Here is a 17,583-nt window from a genome sequence, read left to right as displayed (position 1 = left end):
ATCTATCTATCTATCTATCTATCTATCTATCTATCTATCTATCTATCGAGAACACAATGCCCATGGTGAAGCATGGTGGTGGTAGAATCATGCTGTGGGGATGTTTTCCATCAGCACAGATTAGGTAATTGGTCAAAGTTACAGAAAAAATGGATGGAAGAAAATATAAAGAGATTTCTGAGGAAGACTTGAGCTGAGGTTGGTTTTCTGGCAGGATGATGACCCTAAATGCATCACTGAAGCAATACCAGTGGTTGTTTAGGAGGACCAGGTAAATGTTCTGAAATGGATCCAGGATAACTTTACCTTTCTAGTACTAGTTTTACAAAAAATCACCCTGAGAACAAATCACATGTAACAAGTCAAAAACAGAATAAAAGTAAACATTTCATCCAGTTTTTAAGAGTTTCTAACAAACAAACAAAAAACTTTGACCGGTATATTAAATTACTTGCATTCCTTCAAGAATAATTGTGTCAGTGTATTAACATCAAACTTCCTGTTTATAAAATGCTAAATTAAGTAAAGTTAAATGTCAATATTATTGAAGAGCATATTACTCATATGGAAGGGATGTTTTTTCTTCTCTAAAAGCATTCCTGTTTCATTAAATAACACTGATGTTGGGAAAAATTGATGGCAGAATACCCTGAAAAAACTTGGCTAATCCAAACAAAAAATAAAGAAAAATGTTTATTTTGTTAATCTTAATTTGCTCATAACATTCTGTCTCTGTGCAGCTTCATCCATCCGTCCATTATCTTTTACTTGCTTCTTCCTTTTCCGGTCACGGGGGTCACTGGTGCCCATATCCAGCAGTCACTGTGCGAGGGGCGGGGTACACCCTGGACATGTCTCCAGTCCATCACAGGGACACACAGAGACAAACGAGACAAACAACCATTCACTCTGTCACTCACACCTAGGGACAATTTAGAGTTACCAATCAGCCTAACATGCATGTTTTTGGACTGTGGGAGGAAACTGGAGTACCCGGAGAAAACCCACACATGCACGGAGAGAACATGCAAACTCCACCCATCAAGGCCCTGGGCCGGGATTTGAACCGGCAACATTCTTGCAGAGAAACAACAGCTTCACTAGCTGAGCCACCGTGCCACCCTGAATTAATTCAATAGTTTATTTATACAGCGCCAAGTCCCAACTGAAGATGTCTCAGGGCACTGAACAGAACCATTCATACCTTATAAAACCAACTAATTAAAGTTATGTATCTAAGTAAACCAGCAGATTGTGTTGAAGCTTCACTTTGTCACTGTCTCCCATCCTGAGCAAGAACAAAGAAGACCGTGGAAAGGAAAAACTCCCTTTTAAAAGGAAGAAACCTCCAGCAGAACCAGGCTCAGGACGAGCGGTCATCTGCTTTGACTGGCTGGGTTTGACTGACAAGTCCAGGTGTACTTTCTATAGGAGGAAAGACAAAAAAAAAAAAAAAAAACACATTAAGAAATAATTACAAATATAAACAGGTAGAGTAGAGCAAGTAAACCAGCAGCAGAGTGAGGAAATGTGGTCAATTTGTCTTCCAGTAGTCTAAGCCTATAGCAGCATAACTAAGGTACAACTCAGGGAACCTAAACCAACCCTAACTAAAGGTTTTATAAAAAAGGAAAGACTTAAGTCCAGTCTTAAAACTGGACAATGTGTCAGTCTTATGGACAGAAACTGAAATTTGCTTCCACAAGAGAGGAGCCTGATAACTGAAAGCTCTGCCTCTCATTCTACTTTTGGAAACTCTAGGAACCACAAGTAAACCTGCAGTCTGAGAATGAAGTGCTCTGTTGGGAAAATATGGAACAATAAGCTCTCTAATATAATATAATATAAAATATGGAGCTAGGTTGTTGAGAGCTTTGTAGGTTAGAAGTACGATTTTGAATTAAATTCTGGATTTGACAGAGAGCCAATGGAGAGAAGCTAAAACTGGAGAAATATGATCTCTCCTACTAACTCCAGTTAAGACTCTGGCAGCAGCATTTTGGATCAACTGAAGATGTTTTAAAGAAGTATTTGGACACCCAGATAATAAACCATTGCAATAATCCAGTCTAGACGTGACAAATGCATGGACCAGTTTTTCTGCATCGTTTTTGGACAAGACGTTTCTAAGCTTAGAGATATTACGCAGGTGGGAGAAATGGTCCTGGTAACCTTTTTAATGTAGGGGTTAAAAGATATATCCTGATCAGAAATAACAAAAAGGTTTTTTGTTTTTTTTAAATCCCCAAAAATAAATAAAGATAAGTAGGCTACAGTAACATACCTTGATAAACCTTTCTATGATGTGCTGAAGCCAGTGAACCTTGTTTCTTAGCTACTGTTCTGCAGCATACTGTATATAATGCCTTTCATTCTGCTGCTTTTAGAACTTTTAGGTCAATTATATTACCATAGCAACCACTCAGAAATAATTCTGTACTCCTGGTCAACATCAATGCCAGCTGTGTATGAAGAGCACACTTTCAAATGGTATTGACACCTGAAGCCTTTGTGTCATTGATTATAGTCTGTACTCATGGGATTGGTGATGATTTGTGTGTGGAAGTCATGAGCACATCTACTGTAAAAAAGTTATCTTTTTGGTTGGTCATACTTTGACACTTGTAATCGTATGCTGTTGTTGTTTTTTTTCAGGATGCACGACTTATTCCGCAGCTGAGATTTTGTCCGACTCCCGTCCTCAACATGGACACAGGAAGCGCTGCGCTGTAAAGGAAGGAGTCACATCACACGCAGTCTGCTGCCACGCTCTGTCTCTCGAGTGCCATCTGTTGGAAAGCACATCGGCCTACAAAGACCAGGCGCGTCCTTCAGACACAGACATCAGAGACCTGTAACTATTAACCATTTTGTCCAGGACTTAGCCTCTTATCCTGAGGTGTCGTTGTTGTTTTCCTGCAGGTCGAAGTGTCCTGTCCTGATGGCTGGACTCTGACGGACTGCAGTGCCATTTCTCAGGGCTCTGCTGTCTCTGGATCTGTTGCTAGGGGCAACAGCTGCCATATCCACAATACCACAGGGGCAGGTGGGGCAACAGGTATTGCCGTTTGCTGCCGCTTCCCGCCGCCACCGCATCCACCAGCTACAACTCCAAACTGATCCGGTCTCACAGCATTTCTTTGTGAACAGCTTTGTGGCCGTTCCTCTAACTTTCTTTACATTCTGAAGACACTTTAACCCTCCTAAAATTCACAGCAGGCACTTCTGTAAAGCTGTTCGTGTTGCAGTTGGGTCAGAACATGCTCCACATTGTACGGATGTCCCATCGTATGTCTTGTTATGTTTTTCGTCAGCTCACACATCCAAGTTTGAAGACATACCCCAGTATCTTTGGTATCTTTGTAATGAACAAGTGTAATAAACAACAGTTTTCATGAACTCAAGATGACCCAGATTTGATTTGATTTGTATGCAACATTCAGTAAGTAATCAGTTCAGCATCATGAAAACATGCAATTTAACCGATGATGATGTATTCGTTTTAAATGATGACTGATATGTTTTCACAACACATCATGTAGAAATTGGTGTCTTATAATACTCAGCCTTTGTTTCAAGCAGTCTCTGTAGCTGTACCTTCATGTGCAGTAGGTCTTTCTGTGTGGATTTTACATGATCTCCTCGTTTTCACATGGGGTTTCTCTGGTTTCCTCTGACCCTCAGACAACAAGCATATTTAAGCTGCATTCAGGCCCTGGCCTCCCTTGAAATAAAGAATCTGTGATCTCAATGGAATCCGACTAGTTCGATAACAAATAATATGGCCTCGCATTTGACTCCAGAATCCTTGGTCTACAGAGGAGTTCACAGTCAACTCAGTGACTGCAAGATGTCCAAGACCTGCGACTGCAAAGCAAGCCCAAATCATTAATTAGTTTTGTGCTGATAGGGCATTTCTAGTTTTCTCCAAGTATGGTGTTGTGCATTACAGGCAAACATCTATACTTTGGTCTCATCTGTCCAAGGGACAGTGTTCAACACCACGTGGTTCATTCAGATCTTTTCAATCCAAATGTAAGCGATGCTGCCATCAGCTTTTTATGTTTCCTCCTGCATTCTTTCCAAACAAGTCATACTTAGTCTTTTTCTAATTGTACTGCCAGGCACTTTGATCTTTTACCTGCAAGCCGAAGCCTGTAGATCTGTATCTTGAGCTTTTTCTTTAGCATTGCATGGTCTGACCTTAGGGTGAATTGACAGGGAGTAAGACTGACAACTGACGTAAATCTTTTCCATGCGTGAATGACTTTTTCTCTGTAGGATTATTATTTCCAAATAGCTTAGACATGACCTTTAACCTTTTTCAGACTAAGGTGGAATTTGTTTCTCTAAGATCATTGCTGTTATCTTTCCTTCTTGGCATTGTGTTGACACACGTACACTCCAGAGCAGCAAACCACTAAAACTCCTGGCATTATAGAAGTGGCACTGATGATTACTTCATAAAAACATTTGATCAGTAGGACCTGGCTGTACTTTCACTTTTAAATACTATGGAAGCAGCAAGAGGGCTTTTGCACTAATTTAAACTTTTTTCAGTCTAATTCAGCTAAAATGTGCTCTCCACTTCATTCTGGTAATTTCAGCTTCTGCCTTTTTAGCTACTTTTCAGCTGCTCTTTGCTCATTTCAGCTTTTTTCAGATAATTTCCACTTTTTTATGCTCATTTCTGCTTCTTTCAGCAAATATGTTCTTTGCTTTCTTCTGCTAATTTAAGCTTGTAACTTTTCAGCCAATTTCAGATAAATTCAAGTGTTTTGTGGTAATTTCTGCTACTTTCAGTCTAACTTCTTTATGCTAGTTTCAGCTTATGCTCATTTCAGCTTATTTCTGCTATTTAGCAGTTTTATGCAAAATTTTGCTTTTTCAGCTTGTTTCAACCATTTAAAAAATAATAATTTAAGCGTTTTTAGTCAGTTACTTTTTTTTTTGTTGCTAATTTCTGTTTAAACCTAATTCAGCAAATGCGTATTATTTCTTCTTTTTTGCTAAGTTAGACTTGTCCGTCCATTTCAGCATTTTTTAGCTTTTAAATCCATTTTAGCTTGTTTTTTTTTTTAGTTCATAACATTCTTCAGCAATAAACATTCACACTGCATTTTCGCAGGAAATACAACTTCTCTAGTTGTATATCTTTTTTATACTTTGATACCAACCTTGAAAAACAAATTCAGTACATAGGACCATTAGGAACACAGATCCTTCAGCTTCATCTGTCCTCAAAATGTCTCATCTGTCCAACTCGATGCCTCTGCAATATCAGGCTGAGGACTTGAGAGAAAACATTTGCAACAAGGTTGTGCATTCCAGTTTATTTTATATCAAATTTCCCCCTTAATCAAACTCTGATGTACAAATTAAAATTGAGTTTTAACATGCATTACAGATTCCTGCGATGTCAGAAGTGAAATTTGAAAATTGAAGCACAGTAAAAACCCGTATAGATGCCAAAACCCAACCCTCGCACTTCCTCGGTCCTCCCTGCATCCCAGAATTAAAAGAACGTTTTGCAGTTCTCCCTCGCTACCGTCGACAAATTGTTGTGGAGACGTAGAAGAAGGCCAAACCCGTGGGAGGCTCTTGGCTCGATGCAGCTCGTGTCGCTCAGCACAGACTGCATGCGGCCTCCCTCCAAGGATCAGCCACGGAAAGCGGCGCTCGTTAGGGACAGCAAATGCTAATGATACCAAATCACACAGCAAACAACACGGGGGGTTGATTTTCTTTCTTTCGTTTGTCTTTCCTCTTCAAAACAAACAAACAAAAAAAACTTCACCCCTTGCCGCCACACATGCAAACGTGCTGAAGAGCACAACGTGACATTCAGAACTAATGAAGCAGATGAAGAAGGTGTGAGGGGTGCGCATGGAAGGGCTAAAGCGGCGTCTTTCCTCTGCAGGCTGATTGAGACTTGAACTAAAGTTTGCATGATTGCCTCATGTTGTAAACATTGACCTGTTAAAGCTGAGAGCTAAGCTTCTATGGTAATTTAAGCTCATGTCTTCAAAAACGTGAACTTGTGGTTTCCCTCAAAGCTACAGAGTAAATTAGAGTGAAAAGAAGCAGCATTTTACCATCACCAAAACCTTGTCGCCTCATCCCTGTTCGGCTATATTCAGGGACACCCCACCCTCACATCAAGACAGTTACATTCACAGAATCCATCGTCACGGCACACAAAGAATGTGGGGTGATGGGAATGTACGAGCCCTGTTGCACTCCCACGGTCGGACAATACGACCGCAGGAAAACTGTTCGGCATCACACGCTTGACAACATCCCACTGGTGATCAATACAGCATCAAGGCGATCGGAGTGAGATCGGGAGATGAAGGCACTTTAAGACTCCCGACAATCTGGGGGTAAGGATGATAGTAACATGGGTGTTTCTCTCCAGTGAAAACTCGAGCTACGTTTGGTTTTAACTTCCTCAGTGTGTGTGAAGAGGCAAGAGCAAAGCACAAAAGGCGAAACTAAAAGAAAGCCGATCCAGCAGAGGTAAGTGAGGTGGACCTGTGTGTGGTACATGAGAGCGAACTGAACGAGTGATGCACACGCAGGTTTGTCTTTTTATATCAGTGTATTACAGAGTGGTAGTCTTTGTGTATAACCTTGGCACCTAAAATCAAAACATACTCCTGAGCTTCTCCTTATCGGCACTGACGGCCTGCCTACACTGACCTGTGAGCTCCCAGATCAGGTTTTCTTGCATAAGGCTGAAGTCTAAAGATCTTAAGGATTTAATCCATTCAGTATCAAAGAAAAATTGGCAAAAAAAAATAAGCGCGATGAGAATAAAACCCGGCATAATGTCAGCAGAGAGAAAGAGCAAAGGGAGGCTGCTGATCTTGGCACTGCTAGTTTGAAATTTGCTGAGGGCCACGGATTTGTCCCCCTGTGGCTACGGGTCAAAGGTCCAGTCACAGGCAGAGTGGCTCGCTGCTGTGCAGCTGCATTAAGTGGCACTGCACACAGAAGTTGATAAAAGCAAAAAAAAGGAAGAGAACACCAGTGCCAAGTGGCTCTGGAGGAACTGACCCGTGCTGCTGTACATCACAATAGCCTAAAGTGCATACTTAACCCCGCCCCTCCCCTCCCCAAGTGCTTGTGTGTGAAGGTGTTTCTGTACAAATGCACACGCCTGTACGTTCCTCTAGAGCAGCTAATGTTACCTCCTTCAATTTGCATGGCTGTGAAAAAAAAACAAAAAAAAAAAAACACAAGAGGCTTTAAAATATTATCTTACACTGAAAATTACACCTATGGAACAAATCGTAATTACAATATGAATATGTCTATGCAAATACATTGGCAAATATGAGCAGATTTATGTTAAAACACCGCCCGGACACATCCTCCACCATCGTGTCGTTCGAAGCCAATGAGTGAATTGAAGCATGAACTTAAGTCGTCTTCGACTCACGGAAGGTTATTTGCTCTTCCCACCCCAATCAACTTCAGTGCCCTTAATGACGACGCATCTGAATCACTGCCTTGGCTGCTCGGAAAGGAAGTAATTCATGATTTATTCATAGCTCCTTCGTTGCCGTAGGGACAGAAAGAAAGTATCCTGATTGGCTTCCTGTGGAGTCCTAAGTGTCCTGACCAATCAAAGGCAAAGTGCAGCCCCTTCAGCTGGCTGCCTGGACCTGCGCTGACTCTCCGTTGGACGGATCCCGCCAGCTGGATGAGTTAGGAGTCGACGTCTTCTAGATCGCTCTTTGAATCGCCAAGCATCATGGGAGACTCTGAACCCTTTGGGAGAAAACAAATCCAGATTTAAGAACAGAAGTTAGGACCTTAAGTGAAGCATTCAGGGCGTGACGGAGATATTACAATTTCAACTGCAGAAATGGCATTTCCTGAGAAAATGCAGTATGAATGCATATTGCTAGAAAAACAGCTGAAATTAGCTCAAACATGCTGAAATGTAGCTGAAATGGAAGAACAAGCCTAAGTTAGCAGATGAAAGCAGAAAGAACGCATATTTGCTGAATTAGGTTTAAAAAATCAGAAATGAGCACACTTAGGAAATTAGCTAAAAAGAAATGGAAATTAGTAAAAAGTAGCTGAAAAGACAGAAAAAAGTTTAAATTATCAGAAGGAAGGGGAACAAGCTGGAACAAGCTGAAATAAGCTCCAAAAATGTGGAATTAGCTGAAAGGGCTAAATTTAGCACAAAACAGCTAAATAGTAGCTGAAATAGCATAAAAAGCTAAAACTAGCAGTAAGAAGCTGAAAGTATCATAACAAGATGACATTAGCAGAAAGAAGTTAATTAGGCTGAAAGTTGCAGAAATTACCATGAAAAAAATTGAATTTATCTGAAAACTTTAGCTGAAATTAGATTAAAAAAAAAATGCTAAAAGCAAGCTAAAAAGATAGAGCAAGCTTAAATTAGCAGAAGTAGTAAAAAAAAAGTGTTGGCCCATTTAGGCTGAAAGAAGCAGAAATGAGCACAAGAAATTGAAAATTATCTGAAAAAAGCTGAAATTAGCAAACAGCTGAAAAGTAGCTAAAAAAGCATGAAGAAAAAAGTAACAGAAGGAAAGAAGAGAGCACATTTTTGCTGAATTAGGCTGAAAAATGCTGAAATGAGTGCAAAAAATGTGGAATTAGCTGAAAAAGCTAAAATTAGCACAAAAACAGCTGAAGTAGCTGAAATAGCACAAAAAGCTGAAACTTGCAGAAATAAGCTGAAATTAGCAGAAAAACGTTAGAAGAAGTACAAAAATGTTGTAGTTAGCAGAAAGAATCTGAAAGGAGCTCAAAACGGCTGAAAAAAACAGCTGAAATTAGCTGAAAAATGTTAAATGTGTACAAGGAAGCTGAAACAGAACAAAAAGGAGAAATAAAAGGTTGTAAACAAATTTAAAAATTTGAAGGATGGAAAATTAGATCAGTTTATTTGATATGAGAACAAAAATGTAAAAAAAAGGCTAAATATACCAAAAAGCTAAAGTTGCACCAATCGTAGCAAGATTGCACTGAATGAGCTGAACGTTTTGAAATATGAATTGTTGAAATGGCACAAAAATTGTGGAACGAGAAAGACGCTGAACAACGTACGGAAGAAAAATGGATCACAATAGTGTGAATGCTTCATAAACATTCACACAAGATACACTCATCATCTACACAGTTCATGCCAGAGAAAGTCCGACAATCCTGTGTAGGCACGCTGACGAGGACAGCACAAGTCAGGATGAAAGAGCGGGTCTAAATCCACCGCTAATAACAACCGTAGGTGGTAACAAACTGCCTTCAAAGCTCTCGGCAGAAGCCAGTGAGATTATGTGTTTTGCTCCATTGTTCTTCTTTTGGCATCGTGAGCTGCTGGAACCACATGAGTCACTTCAGAGCCCCGCTGTGTGGAGCAGCTCGCAGGCTTTCTGACAGCAGCTACCTGTCGGAGGCTGCGGTCTGCGTTCTCATTCGCCGGGCTGCCGTCGGAGCCGTTGCTGCTGCCAGACTGCTCCTTCTCATTTAACAGTGCTGTGGCGTAGGCCAGGGTATCCTGTAGATGTTAACACACACACATACGTCAGTCTGACTGAGCAGGACATTTAAACCAGTTCCATCTATAAGGAAAGTGAGCTGAGCGGGTCTAAATCCACCTCTTTGCTAAATGTCCTGCTGCGATGCAGAACTTTTTACCTGTGCAGAAATGGTGCGCTGGAAGGTTTTATTGGTAGAGGTCTCATTGGAGACGTTGCTCTGAGGAGTCCAGTAATGTTCAGTCATCTGAGGGAAGAAACAGTACAACTCATTATAAAATGAACAAATATGTTATTGTTGTCTCCAAATCTCGAGAGCAAAGAAAAAAATGTTTAAATGGAAAGTTAAGTCTGGATACATTAATGTTTATTCTAAATATAAAAACTGTTTATGACTACATGAGTTGAACATCATTTAAATGAAAAGGGTTTAATGCATTTAAAACAAGCGCACAAACAGTGAAATGCAGCTGGTTGTTCACATGTGGGAGATCGTGCAGCATTTTACTCACTTTTTTCTGCAGCCACTGCACAGCCCAGCTCCAGTGACCAGACAGGTCTTTGAAATAATCTTTGGCTGGTGGACATCTGAGGAGGAAAAACAGAAACGCATATTAAGTGATACAACAAAAACAGAGCATCCCACAGTAAATAAATTTTCCCATTTAAGCCCGACCCCGAGATGAACTCACTTTTGAGCCAGTGTGACGAGGAACTTTACACACTGGTAGCAGCGCCTGCTGTCCACGTTGTTGCTCTGATGCATCAAAGCTGTGATGAGAACACATTATCACATTATATATATTTAAACAAACAAATAAATAATTAAAGTAGCCCCTTGCTACTTTGCGGTTTGACTTTCGCAGACTCGCTCTTTCGCAGTTTTTCAAAGTAAGATTGAACATGAGGGAAAAATAAATAATTGTACAGGACACATGATTGTCTTCTTTAATATTACGTGATTGGGACAGTACAGGATACTGTACAGTAAAAAGTTAACGAAAAATAAAATACTTCGGAGAGGTGCCACCATTTTGTAGTTTTCTTTCAATAAGCCTACACTGTATCGCCACTCAAACGACTACATTTCCCAGAAGCCAACAGTGCCCTGCCCAGAAGCTCCAATGCCTTCTGCTGAAACACTAGAGGGAAAGTTTTGATCTGATCCGAAAAAGTTTGGTCCTTTACAGTGACTTTGGAGCCCAGCAGATCCAGAGAGTCGCACTGAACCGGAGCAGAACCGGACCCCCATACTCATCGGTGAACCCAAGAGATGATAGCTGGCCCACAAGGACTTCCTCGCAAGGACGCGCCGCCGTAGGTCCGGCTTCTCTCTGGAGCTCGAGGATGTGTGTTGAGCCCCCTCCTGTTTGCTCTGCTCGCATGTGGTTGTGCGGCTACCCATCCAGGCTATCACATTGTGGAGTTTGCGGATGGTGCAGCGGTGGTGGGATGCATCACGGACGGTGATGGGTCCGGCTGCGGACAGGAGGTGGAGCACCTGGGGAGCTGGTGCAGGGAGAGCGGCCTTCGCATTGATGTGGAGAGGACGGGGGAGATGATTGTGGACTTCAGGGGGAACAGGAACGTCTGCACCCCCCTGAAAATGGGAGGATCTGCAGTGGAAGTGGTCTCCGGCTGTGGGTACTTGGGTGTGCACATGAGTGGCAACTCGGCTGGAGCAGCAACACCGCCAGCCTGATCGGGAGGGCTCGTCGGAGACTCTACTTCCTCAGACGGTTGGGACGAGCTGGTCTGGGGGGCTCGGTCCTCGCCTCCTTCTGTGGGTGTGCAATGAAGGGCGTCCTGTGCTCCGGCATCGGCGTGTGGCATGGAGGCTGCACAGCTGCAGGAAGAGGGGCTTTGCGGAGAGTGGTGGGGGCTGCGCGGAGGTCTGTCGGGGTCGGTCTCCCCACAATCACAGACATCTACACCTCTGGGGAGAGGTTGAGGAGCATTGGGTGTGGAACTACTGGACTCGGGAGCAGCTTCTGTCCTGAGGCTGTTAGACTCATGGATCTTTAGCCAGAATAATCGCTGTGAGAAGGGTCACATCGTTTTGCTGCTGATCTGTTTCATGTTGCTGCTGATCTGTTTCAATGTTGATGTGTTCATGCGTGCTCGTCTGCTAACAAGGACTCATGGTCATGTTTGTGCTGATGTTCGACGTAATGTTTTATGTTATGAGTGCTTGGTGTATATTTAGTTGATGTTTTTCTTAGTTCATATCTTAGATGTTATTACTGTTTTTCTTTTACATTTTATTGTTTGATGTAACTGGGACCCTGTGTACATAATTTTGCTCCACCACATGTACCACATGAGGTGCGAATGACAATAAAGAAACTCTGACTCTGTCTCTCTGACTCTGACTCACCACCACTACCCCAAGCCAGAGCAGAACCGAGCCGCTGCTGTTCTGCAGAACTGGTGAGTAAAAATTTAGTAACTACAGATAAGTATGTTGTTAAAATTTGTAGATTTAAGAGTTTAGAACATTGCAAGAGTGTGGGGTTTCTAAAGCCTTAAAATATATGTAAATACTAAAATAAATATAACATCACTACTTCGTGAATTTTCACTTATTGCGGGAAGTGTGGGGGGGGGGGGGGGGTAATGGAGACAGACGTAATCCCCGCATAAACGAAGGACTACTGTACAAATACAAAGCTTCAACACCACATTGATCTGAGGACGTACCTAACAGGCCTTTCTCTGACTCAAAGGCGTACTTTAGTCTCTGGGACTGCAGAAGGTCTTCCACTACCTGAAAATAAAGATTCATAGAAAGGATGAGAACTAAACGAGGTTAAACAGCGATGGTGTGATAAGACGACTGACGCACAAGAAGATCCTGCAGCATCTGAAACACGTTCTTCAGCTCATGAGGTGGAGCAGTCTCCAGCTGACTCTGTGATAAAAAGATTTTGGAACGATTTAGAACCCCATCGTGATGTGAGACACACGGGAGGTGTTTTATAACTTTCTTACTTTGAGTAACTGCAGCACTCCCAGGGAGAAGACTTCGTTACAGTAGGAGCAGTAGGTCACCATCTCTATCAGCAACAACAGAGGTCCAGACAGCTCACGCATGGCAAACATCACCTGTTCACAATGACAGAGAAGACATCAGTGAACACGAACCTTTAAAATCAAATATAAGATGTTAAAACACCGACATGTTGGTCTGCACGTTACCTCAAGTAGATAGGGCTGTCCCTCAGGGGTGAAGAGTGATGCAAGAATATCTCTGTGGAGGGGGAGGAGAGGTGTCGAGGAAAGGACGCTGTTTAGATGTAACTTCGTTCCCTCTGGATCTATGAAGACAAAAAGAAACCAAATCAAATTAAAAGCCTAGCGTTTCTTTAAAGAATACATACTGTCTACCACCTTTCATCCTGGAGTTGTTCACACAAGAATAACCTCTGGAAATGTTTGTGTTTTTTTTTTATGTTTATTGGGGGTAAAAAACAAAAAAAGACAGTGTTTACACAAAAACACTGTAGTTTCCATGTCAGTCGGGTTGCCAGATAAGAAATTAATAGCTATAATACTGCCGCTTTAAAATGATAGTACAAACCGGATTCCAAAAAAGTTGGGACACTAAACAAATTGTGAATAAAAACTGAATGCAATGATGTGGAGATGGCAAATGTGAATATTTTATTCATAATATAACAAAGATGACAGATCAAAAGTTCAATCTGAGTAAATGTAACATTTTAAAGGAAAAATATGTTGATTCAAAATTTCACAGTGTCAACAAATCCCCAAAAAGTTGGGACAAGTAGCAATAAGTGGCTGGAAAAAGGAAATTGAGCATATAATGAACAGCTGGAAGACCAATTAACACTAATTAGGTCAATTGACAACATGATTGGGTATAAAAAGAGCTTCTCAGAGTGTCAGTATCTCTCAGAAGCCAAGATGGTAAGAGGATCACCAATTCCACCATTGTTATGCAGAAAGATAGTGCACCAATACCAGACTGGTGTTACCCAGCGTAAAATAGAAAAGACTTTTAAGTTATCATCATCAACCGTGCATAACATCATCAAAAGATTCAGAGAATCTGGAACAATCACTTGTGCGTAAGGGTCAAGGCCGTAAAACTCTACTGGATGCTCGTGATCTCCGGGCCCTTAAACGTCACTGCACCTCAAACAGGAATGCCACTGTCAAGGAAATAACAGAATGGGCTCAGGAATACTTCCAGAAAGCATGGTCAGTGAACACAATCCACCGTGCCATCCGCCGTTGCCAGCTGAAACTCTACAGTGCAAAGAGGATGCCATTTCTAAACAAGCTCCACAAGCTCAGATGTTTGCACGGGGCCAGGGGTCATTTAATATGGAGTGTGGCAAAATGGAAGACTGTTCTGTGGTCAGATGAGTCACGATTTGAAGTTCTTTATGGAACACTGGGATGCCATGTCATCCGGACCAGAGAGGACAAGGATAGCCCAAGTTATTATCAACGCTCCGTTCAGAAGCCTGCATCACTGATGGTATGGGGTTGCATGAGCGCTTGTGGCATGGGCAGCTTGCATGTCTGGAAAGGCACCATTAATGCAGAGAACTATGTTCAGGTTCTAGAACAATATATGCTTCCACCTAGACGTTATCTCTTTCAGGGAAGACCCTGCATTTTTCATCACGATAATGCCAGACCACATTCTGCAGCAATCACAACATCATGGCTACGTAGGAGAAGGATCCGGGTACTGAAATGGCCAGCCAGCAGTCCAGATCTTTCACCTATAGAGAACATTTGGCGCATCATAAAGAGGAGGGTGTGACAAAGAAGGCCCAAGACGATTGAACAGTTAGAGGCCTGTATTAGACATGACAAGGTCCTGGAGAACTGGCGTGTCCAGCTGAGACTCACGCTGTGGGGTACGTCATGGATTCATGGGGAGTGTGGCAGATGATGTGTCTATCCGTTCTGTCTCAGGAGGAAGTTGAAGACGTTTACATATTTGGAATTAAGATAGCAGGGACTCTGCTTTTTGGCATCGGCGGGGCTTTGTTTTATCGACTTTTGAAGAAGACATCGGCAGCTGCTTCAGCCATGGAAAAGCTTCCGAGTCAGTGTGAAGGCCTGGTCCTCACTGTGGGAACTTTGAATCATCTGGTTTACGAGCTTAACCGTAAGGTGGAGGCAATTTATGAAAATTGCAGGCCACCTGCGGCTTCTGGGACTCGTCAGCGTGGTGGGTTCGACCTTGAAAGAGACTCATAGCATGGATCAGTGGAATGGAATCCCACAATTAGGCATTTTCGGAACCAGAACGCCCAGATGGACTCAAGGCTGAAGAAAAAGTAATCTCTGCCTGAAGAAAAACAAGAATCAAGCTTATCTAAGTCTGACTCCCGACGGCCTCGGAGACAGGCCGACTTTCAATTTCTCCTGGGACATGAGTACCCAAGGACAAAAGCTTCATCTATCGCCCCCCCCCGAGAACTTTCTGTGCAAGCTCATCAGAACTGTCCGCTGAAACATCTTCAGAAACTGTGGCTGATCTGAAAAAACGCTCATGGACAAATCTCAACACCTTGATGTCAAATGCAAATGTAATCATGTTTTAATTGTGTTTGCTGGTAGTTTTTTGATGTCTCAAATCATGTCCTGATAGACAAGATGTGAAAGATCTTTTTTTGTAATGCCACTATCTACCCTCATGTTTCTACCCCTTTTCCCATCTAAGATTATTATCTGATAAGGATAAAAATGGCCGCGCTTTCTACAGTTGCAGCTTCGTGCACTCCGCCCATCTTTCGGACGACTGTACGTACATATTTGAGTTGTACCTCGGTGCAATTCCAATAAAGTTTATTCTGATTCTGAATGGGAGAGCATTCCTATTTCTAAACTTGAGAAACTGGTCTCCTCTGTCCCCAGACATCTGTTGAGTGTTGTAAGAAGTGGTAAAAATGGACTTGTCCCAACTTTTTTGGGATTTGTTGACGCCATGAAATTTGGAAACAACAGATTTTTCCCTTAAAATGATACATTCTCTCAGTTTAAACTTTTGATCTGTGATTTGTGTTCTATTCTGAAAAAAATATTAGATGTTGGCACCTCCACATCATTGCATTCAGTTTTTATTCACAATTTGTTTAGTGTCCCAACTTTTTTGGAATACGGTTTGTATTTTGACCTAAACTGTCATATGTGCTGAGTAAAGATATTTTAAGATGATGTGTGTGTTGTATGTGTTGAACATGTGCACAGAAAAGGAGGGGGTAAATAAGACATTTTAAATGTATCTGGCAACCCTGATGCCAGACTCAGCTGCATTCATCATCGTGTATGCAGAGTCTGCATGACCACAGTTAGTCCAAACTAGTGAATACACTAACGTCTCTTTGGACCCTGGATTTTATTAGTTTTGATGAAAAAGGGTGAGCAGCACAAAAACACTCTATCTGCCATTTATTATAACTGTTGTTAGTGCCTCCTCCTTGAATCGCCACCTTATCGTGGTGAAGGAGTTTGTGAACCAGAATGATCCTAGGAGCTATGCTGTCGGGGGTAATTATAATTGCCCTTGGTAGGGTCTCCCAAGGCAGATTAGTCCTAGGTGACAGGCCAGACAAACTGCGATTCAGAAGATTTTTATGGACAAAACAAAACAAGGAACTCAGTGTCCCTAGCGCGGATGTGGGTTACCGGGGCCCCACCCTGGAGCCAGGCCTGGGGGAGGGGCTCGTCAGCGAGCACCTGGTGACCGGGTCTCTGCCCATGGGGCCCGGTTGGGCTCAGCCCGAAGGAGCAGCATGGGTTTGCCTTCCTGTGGACCCAACACCTGCAGGAAGGGCCATAAAATTTGGGTGCATGAATCCATGGGCAGTGGCCAAAGGCGGGGACCTTGGCGCTCTGACCCTAGCTTACCAAAGCTGACTCTTAGGACATAGAATGTAACCTCTTTGACAGGGAAGGAGCTTGAGCTTGTGCGCGAGGTTGAAAGGTACTGACTAGATATAATTGGGCTCACCTCGACACACAGCATGGGCTCTGGAACTGATCTCCTTGAGAGGGGTTGGACCTTATTTTACTCTGGAGTTGCCCATGGTGAGAGGTGTTAAGCTGGTGTGGGTTTACTTGTAGCCCCCCGACTTGGTGCCTGTGTGTTGGAGTTTTCCCCGGTAGATGAGAGGGTGGCTTCCCTTCGCCTTCGGGTGGGGGGACGGGCTCTGTGCCTACGTGCTGAATTACAGTTCAGAATATCCGGCCTTCTTGGAGTCCTTGGCAGGGGTGCTGGAAGGTGCGCCAGCTGGGGCCTCCTTTATTCTGATGGGGGACTTCAATGCCCACGTGGGTAATGACTGTGTGACCTGAACGGCCTCTCTGATCTGAACCCGAGCGGTGCTCTGTTGTTGGACTTCTGTGCTAGTTATAGTTTGTCCATCACGAACACCATGTTCGAACATAAGGGTGTCCATAAGTGCACTTGGCACCAGGACACCCTAGGTCGTAGATCGATGATTGACTTCATAGTTGTGTCATATGATTTGCGGCCATTTATTTTGAACACTCGGGTAAAGAGACAAGCTGAGCTGTCAACTGATCACCACCTGGTAGTGAGTTGGATCAGATGGCAGGGGAAGATGCCGGACAGACCCAGTAGACCCAAACGTGTAGTGAGGGTTTGCTGGGAATGCCTGGCAGAAGAACCTGTCAGAGAGATCTTCAACTCACACCTCCGGGAGAGCTTTAACCGCATCCCAGCTGAGGTGGGGGACATTGAGTCTGAGTGGGCCATGTTCTGCACCTCACTTATTGAGGTAGCTGCATTGAGCTGTGGCCGCAAGGTTGTCGGTGTTTCTCGCGGTGGTCATCCACGAACTCGGTGGTGGACACCCTGGGTTAAGGAGGCTGTCAAGCTGAAGAAGGAGTATTATCGGACCTTGGTGGTCAGTGGGACTCTGGAGGCAGCTGAGGAGTACTGGAGGGCCAAGAGGTGTACAGCCTTGGCTTTTGCTGAAGCAAAAGCTCGGATGTGGGAGGAGTTCGGTGAGACCTTGGATAGAGACTCTCGGTCAGCTCTGAGGAAATTCTGGCA

At 43.1% G+C, this 17,583-nt stretch overlaps 2 protein-coding genes across 2 annotated transcripts in view; one reads left to right on the top strand and one right to left on the bottom strand.

The window, feature by feature from the left end:
• The window catches only part of pcsk9 (proprotein convertase subtilisin/kexin type 9), a 19,584-nt gene extending 16,464 nt beyond the window's left edge, over positions 1 to 3,120 (top strand). The window contains exons 11-12 of the mRNA XM_037674304.1: positions 2,656 to 2,822; positions 2,923 to 3,120. Of these exons, the coding sequence (XP_037530232.1) occupies positions 2,656 to 2,822; positions 2,923 to 3,120 (365 nt within the window). The remainder of the gene's footprint in view (positions 1 to 2,655; positions 2,823 to 2,922) is intronic.
• A 4,095-nt stretch (positions 3,121 to 7,215) lies between these two features.
• usp24 (ubiquitin specific peptidase 24) overlaps positions 7,216 to 17,583 on the bottom strand; it is a 46,463-nt gene continuing 36,095 nt past the window's right edge. The window contains exons 59-67 of the mRNA XM_037698222.1: positions 12,717 to 12,835; positions 12,510 to 12,623; positions 12,364 to 12,429; positions 12,219 to 12,285; positions 10,211 to 10,289; positions 10,031 to 10,106; positions 9,679 to 9,765; positions 9,428 to 9,538; positions 7,216 to 7,776 (exon numbers count right to left, since the gene is read on the bottom strand). Of these exons, the coding sequence (XP_037554150.1) occupies positions 7,714 to 7,776; positions 9,428 to 9,538; positions 9,679 to 9,765; positions 10,031 to 10,106; positions 10,211 to 10,289; positions 12,219 to 12,285; positions 12,364 to 12,429; positions 12,510 to 12,623; positions 12,717 to 12,835 (782 nt within the window). The 3' untranslated portion in view covers positions 7,216 to 7,713. The remainder of the gene's footprint in view (positions 7,777 to 9,427; positions 9,539 to 9,678; positions 9,766 to 10,030; positions 10,107 to 10,210; positions 10,290 to 12,218; positions 12,286 to 12,363; positions 12,430 to 12,509; positions 12,624 to 12,716; positions 12,836 to 17,583) is intronic.

The sequence above is a fragment of the Nematolebias whitei genome, chromosome 3 (genome assembly GCF_014905685.2).
Source record: "Nematolebias whitei isolate Nwh7 chromosome 3, NemWhi1, whole genome shotgun sequence".
Classification (NCBI taxonomy): domain Eukaryota; kingdom Metazoa; phylum Chordata; class Actinopteri; order Cyprinodontiformes; family Rivulidae; genus Nematolebias; species Nematolebias whitei.
The sequence above is the reverse complement of the archived record's forward strand: the minus strand, read 5'-3'. Positions and strand labels throughout refer to the sequence as shown.